This window comes from Sinocyclocheilus rhinocerous, unplaced genomic scaffold, assembly GCF_001515625.1.
Source record: "Sinocyclocheilus rhinocerous isolate Xijiao unplaced genomic scaffold, SAMN03320098_v1.1 scaffold229, whole genome shotgun sequence".
In the NCBI taxonomy this organism is placed as follows: domain Eukaryota; kingdom Metazoa; phylum Chordata; class Actinopteri; order Cypriniformes; family Cyprinidae; genus Sinocyclocheilus; species Sinocyclocheilus rhinocerous.
The window spans coordinates 633,456-638,247 of record NW_015635757.1 but is presented as its reverse complement, the minus strand read 5'-3'; the positions used below and the strand labels follow the sequence as shown (position 1 = coordinate 638,247).

Below are 4,792 nucleotides of genomic sequence, written 5' to 3'. Positions count from 1 at the left end.
GGGGATTAATTGTTTAATTAATTTAAATTTAGAACGTAATAATATTTTTACTTTATTAACAAAATCCAAATTTTTCATAAAAATAAAATTACATCATTATTCTTTAAATTATTTCAGTAAAATGTTGCATTCACACGTCCAGAATAACTTATATATGTTAGACTGATCTTATGATGACTTCTAAAATTCTTTCAAACATGAGAACACAAAGCAAGAAACTTTTGAATGCAACACAAATCTTTTTTTTTTTCTTTTTTTTTTATATATATGTTCTTCAGTATTACGGTTGTTTTTTATTCTTTATATCACATTCTCTGAACTGTTAAATAATGCACTGTCCTTTATTTATTTAAAAACCCATAAAAGAAACTGTTATGTTGCAATTTTGTATTTGCAAGTACAGAGTACAGATGTGTTGTAATTTAAGGAAGCATTTCTTTAAAATGTATGGCAGGCTTTCAAAAACATGATCCGGCCCAGCTCAGACACTTTATTTATTTACCTTTTTTATTATTATACCTTAATATGGCATTACAACCTATAATGTCATTGTAGTGTCCAAAACAGCCATGGTACATTTTTTTTCAGTCAGAGATCACAGTCAATACCAAAGATGCATATCTATGATGACAAACTGCATTTCTCAAAACCTGCCTACAGCAAACTTTTCCTGTTCCTTTTTAGATCTAGATCAGACAGTTGCATACCCATTGCTATTACTACTATAACATATGGCACATAATCCGAGCTTGTCTGCAGTCTAGCCTGTGTTGTACACAGCAGAATGACAGTGTTGTGGTCTACTAGCCTGTTTTACCTGGTAGGGTGGCGGAGGCTCTCCTGGCAGACTCGCCCTCTCGGACTCGTTGAGCAGGGACAGATCATCAGCGCCTTGAGAAGACAGACAGTTCCCCATTGAGCTGAACCTGCACCACACGACAAACCCTCCAAAATCACGTCTAGGTGGCCTTTGAAAGACTCGCCAGTCTTCGGTTGTGTTTAGGGACCGTCGTTTCCGCAGCCCGTTGTGTCTGAGGTCTGTCTAGTATGTAGAAAAACAAACGCGTCGCTAGCCAGCGGTCCGATTTTCACACAAGAAAGACGTTTAAAAGAGCGGGAATCCTTGAAAACCTACTTCCCGGTTGGTTTAATGCTTACGGGTGTGCACGACATGCATGACATATAATATGTATTTATTATGGCCTGTACAGAGCAATATTTTTTAGGTAAGACCTCTTGACGACTCCATATCTCCTTTCATTGTTTACAAACTCTTGGACCGGAAGTGGGTTGATCTGTGGATTGTGGTTGTTGTAGTTTTTGTACTGAACGCTGACGCAAACACTGAAACAACACAGTTTGAACACAAGGTCAAGGAAACCCATTTCTCTTTTGTGTAATCTATCTAACATGATTCGAGAAATCGTTTAAAGTCTTCACTCCCGGTCCTTCATATATAAACATGATTGCACATGAATAAAAGTTGTTTGTTTTGTTCAGAACAGCCAGGGAAAAAATATAGCCTATTTTTGACTGCTGCTGCTGCTGCAAAAAAGGGATGATTTATTTATATGTTATTGTCATTTAATTTTGTAATTTAAACTGTAATTTTTATATATCGTGCAAAAAATGTTTTATTTACTTTGAATAAAAAAATATAGTTAATATATTCAATATAATAAATTTTCATAGTGAATCTTATGATTTTATTCGGTAAATTTCACATACACAAAACCAAAAGGAGTAATTTTAAACCATGTTTTTAGATAATTATTGTTGAATTGTATGTTTATTGATTTTCTTAAGTGTATTTATATAAAAAAGATATATGACAACCGTATATGCAAAAGAGTTAACTGAATAAAGATAACTGAAAAGTAAAACATTGAACTTGATATGATCTTTTTCTATTTACATTTACATTTAGTCATTTAGCAGACGCTTCTATTTACTTCATTTATTTTGTAAACCCTCTGTATTATCGTGTTATTCTTTATTTCGATTTTTAAAAAATATTTTTATTTACATTTTTTATTTAAAATATTTATTCTGTGCTGTGTTTAGTGCAAAGCCGACTCTGGTTTAGTGGAAAACAAATAAATAAATAAATAAAAGGAAGACCAAACAGGTTTGTACAAGGCATTTTCGCTTTAATAAAAATAACTATAAGACAAAAAAGGGTGAGACAAAACACGATCATGAAGTTAAATTAAAGAAAATTTGAGATTTGTCTCTCTATCCATGTCCATGTTATCTCTAAGGTCATTTTTATAATGTAAATAAATGTCAGAATTTGCATTTTTGGGTTCCGCGCACTCAAAGTGTCATTCCCCTCAGTTCCGGAGGATGTCGCTGTGTCAGAGCTCCTTCCTCCGCTCCGCCACCGCCGAAGAAAATGCCGCAGCGCACCTGACAGGCGTGTTTTTAGCCTGTTAGCTAGAGAGCTACATCTCTAAACGCTTAATACCTGTCCCTCGCTTTCAAAGTCAAACATTTCCTCTGGATAGAAGTGCTCAAAGGTCCCGAATCAAGAAGAAAGGAGAAGACAAAGGCAGAGCAGTCATGCAGATCACACTGAAGACTTTGCAGCAGCAGACCATTCAAATAGACATCGACGATGAGCAGACGGTATTTACGCGCTTTCTTTCGCTCATCTAAATACGTTACAACAAGTAGAAGTACTCTGAGTGAATAACTATTCACGACAAGAGCATATTTAGAACGATTTAAGTGGCTTTTTGAGTCATTGGGGATCAGCCGATCGTGTAAGGCGATAGACAGATATTTGTCTGTATAGTATAGTATAAACAAATGCAACTCACGATAATTAGTCTGTCAGGTTTATGTACTATAGAATAATATAGAGTTACAGATTATTTGTGACCCTGGAGCGCAAAACCAGTCATAAGTAGCATGTGTATATTTGTAGCAATAGCCAACAATATGGGTCAAAATTATCGATTTTTCTTTTATGCCAAAAATAATTAGGATATTGAGTAAAGATCATGTTCCATGAAGATATTTTGTAACTTTCCTACCGTAAATATATCAAAACTTAATTTTTGATTAGTAATATGCATTGCTAAGAATTTCATTTGGACAACTTTAAAGGTGATTTTCTCAATATTTTGATTTTTTTGCACCCTCAGATTCCAGATTTTCAAATAGTTGTATCTCAGAAAAATATTGTCCTATCCTAACAAACCATACATTAATGGAAAGCTTATTTATTCAGCTTTCGGATGATGTATAAATCTCATTTTCAAAAAATTGACCCTTATGACTGGTTTTGTGATCCAGGGTCACATATTTAAAGATAACACCATTGTTATAACAGTATTATTAAAAGACAGGCTTGAAATAGCGGTCAGAGCATGTCTGGTTGCTTAAATATCCATGTATTATTTTCCTTTGATGATGTAAATGTATGACTTTAATAATTATAATTATGGTTTTGACTCAGGTGAAGGCATTGAAAGAGAAGATTGAGGCTGAGAAGGGCCGAGAAAGTTTTCCAGTAGCGGGACAGAAGCTGATCTACGCTGGGAAAATCCTGCAGGATGATACGCCCATCAAGGAGTACAAAATCGACGAGAAGAACTTTGTGGTGGTGATGGTGTCAAAGGTCAGAGTTGACCACTGACCGTCTGAATTAAGATAACAATCAAAAGATCTTAAGAACCATTTTTTTTTTCTTTTTCTTTTTCTGTCCAGACAAAAGCACCAGGACCACCCACTCCACCCTCAGAACTACCCAAATCTGTCGCTGCGCCTTCCTCTTCCTCCTCTCCTCCTCCCGTTCCAGCCCCTGCAGCCATTCCCATCCCCAGAGACGAGTGTTCAGACGACCCTCCTGCAACCGTCTCGCCTGCCCAGAGCCCAGACCGGTGAGACTCAACCAAGATTCCTGTCAGAAATGGTGTATTTTTCTACACTGTTTATATCACTGTAGTAGATATATTTGCATGACTGGGCTGACTGCTTTAAATTATTGTCATGTAAGAGCGAAAAGCAATTTATTAGTTATAAATAATTAGAGCCCGACCGATATATCGTTTTGCCGATATGAGCCTGTCGCCGATATATCGGTATCGGCAAATATGGCGCATATATGAATTTTTTTTTACAGAACATATAATGCAGATAAAATGCTTGAAATGGTGTAATTACTTAGTTTGTCCAGCAGAGTCCATTGTTTGCTACTGGTGACCTGGATGAAACGCTTTAAAGTTTAAGTCTATGGAAAACCATTGAAACTTTGAACGGCCATATCTCCGTAACGGCGCGGCGAATCCGCACCAAATTCGGGGGATCCCTTCAGCTCGAGGAACCCTCTCGACCACAAATCGAGTGTACGTCTAGAGGCCCGCTTTTGAATGAGACCACCCCCGCGTCGATAGCCCCCGGGGTTCGGGTGTTACGGGTGGTTAAATTCGCGGTCCGGCTTATATATATTCTGTTTATGTATATACTGTATTCTATATATATATATAGTACCAGTCAAATGTTTGGACACACGAATGGGAAAGTGTCCAAACTTTTGACTGGTACTGTACTATAATATACACAAAGAATATCGGCCGATATATCGATATCTCGATATATCTTTTTTTACTCTCCAATATCGGTATCGGCATGGTATTTTACTTTGCTTCCATCAAGTTCCTAATAAAAAAAAATCTGGTGAAAAATAATAAAATGGGTTTATTAACTGTATTATCAAAAAAATAGATAGTACCCTGCTTATTTAATATATAATTATATTTGTTTTAATAAAGAATTAAATATAATT

General features: G+C 36.0%; 2 protein-coding genes across 3 annotated transcripts in view; one reads left to right on the top strand and one right to left on the bottom strand.

Moving 5' to 3' along the window:
• The window catches only part of LOC107747427 (RING finger protein 11-like), a 4,077-nt gene extending 2,803 nt beyond the window's left edge, over nt 1–1,274 (bottom strand). The window contains exons 1-2 of one of the 2 annotated variants that reach the window (XM_016561925.1): nt 1,136–1,274; nt 818–1,042 (exon numbers count right to left, since the gene is read on the bottom strand). In XM_016561925.1, the coding sequence (XP_016417411.1) occupies nt 818–916 (99 nt within the window). In that variant the 5' untranslated portion in view covers nt 917–1,042; nt 1,136–1,274. Of the gene's footprint in view, nt 1–817 lie in introns of both variants that reach the window. The other variant, XM_016561924.1, reaches the window with a different exon arrangement.
• Nucleotides 1,275–2,363: 1,089 nt separating this feature from the next.
• Nucleotides 2,364–4,792, top strand: part of rad23aa (RAD23 homolog A, nucleotide excision repair protein a) — an 11,785-nt gene continuing 9,356 nt past the window's right edge. Inside the window, exons 1-3 of the mRNA XM_016561923.1 lie at nt 2,364–2,628; nt 3,464–3,625; nt 3,715–3,887. Of these exons, the coding sequence (XP_016417409.1) occupies nt 2,563–2,628; nt 3,464–3,625; nt 3,715–3,887 (401 nt within the window). The 5' untranslated portion in view covers nt 2,364–2,562. The remainder of the gene's footprint in view (nt 2,629–3,463; nt 3,626–3,714; nt 3,888–4,792) is intronic.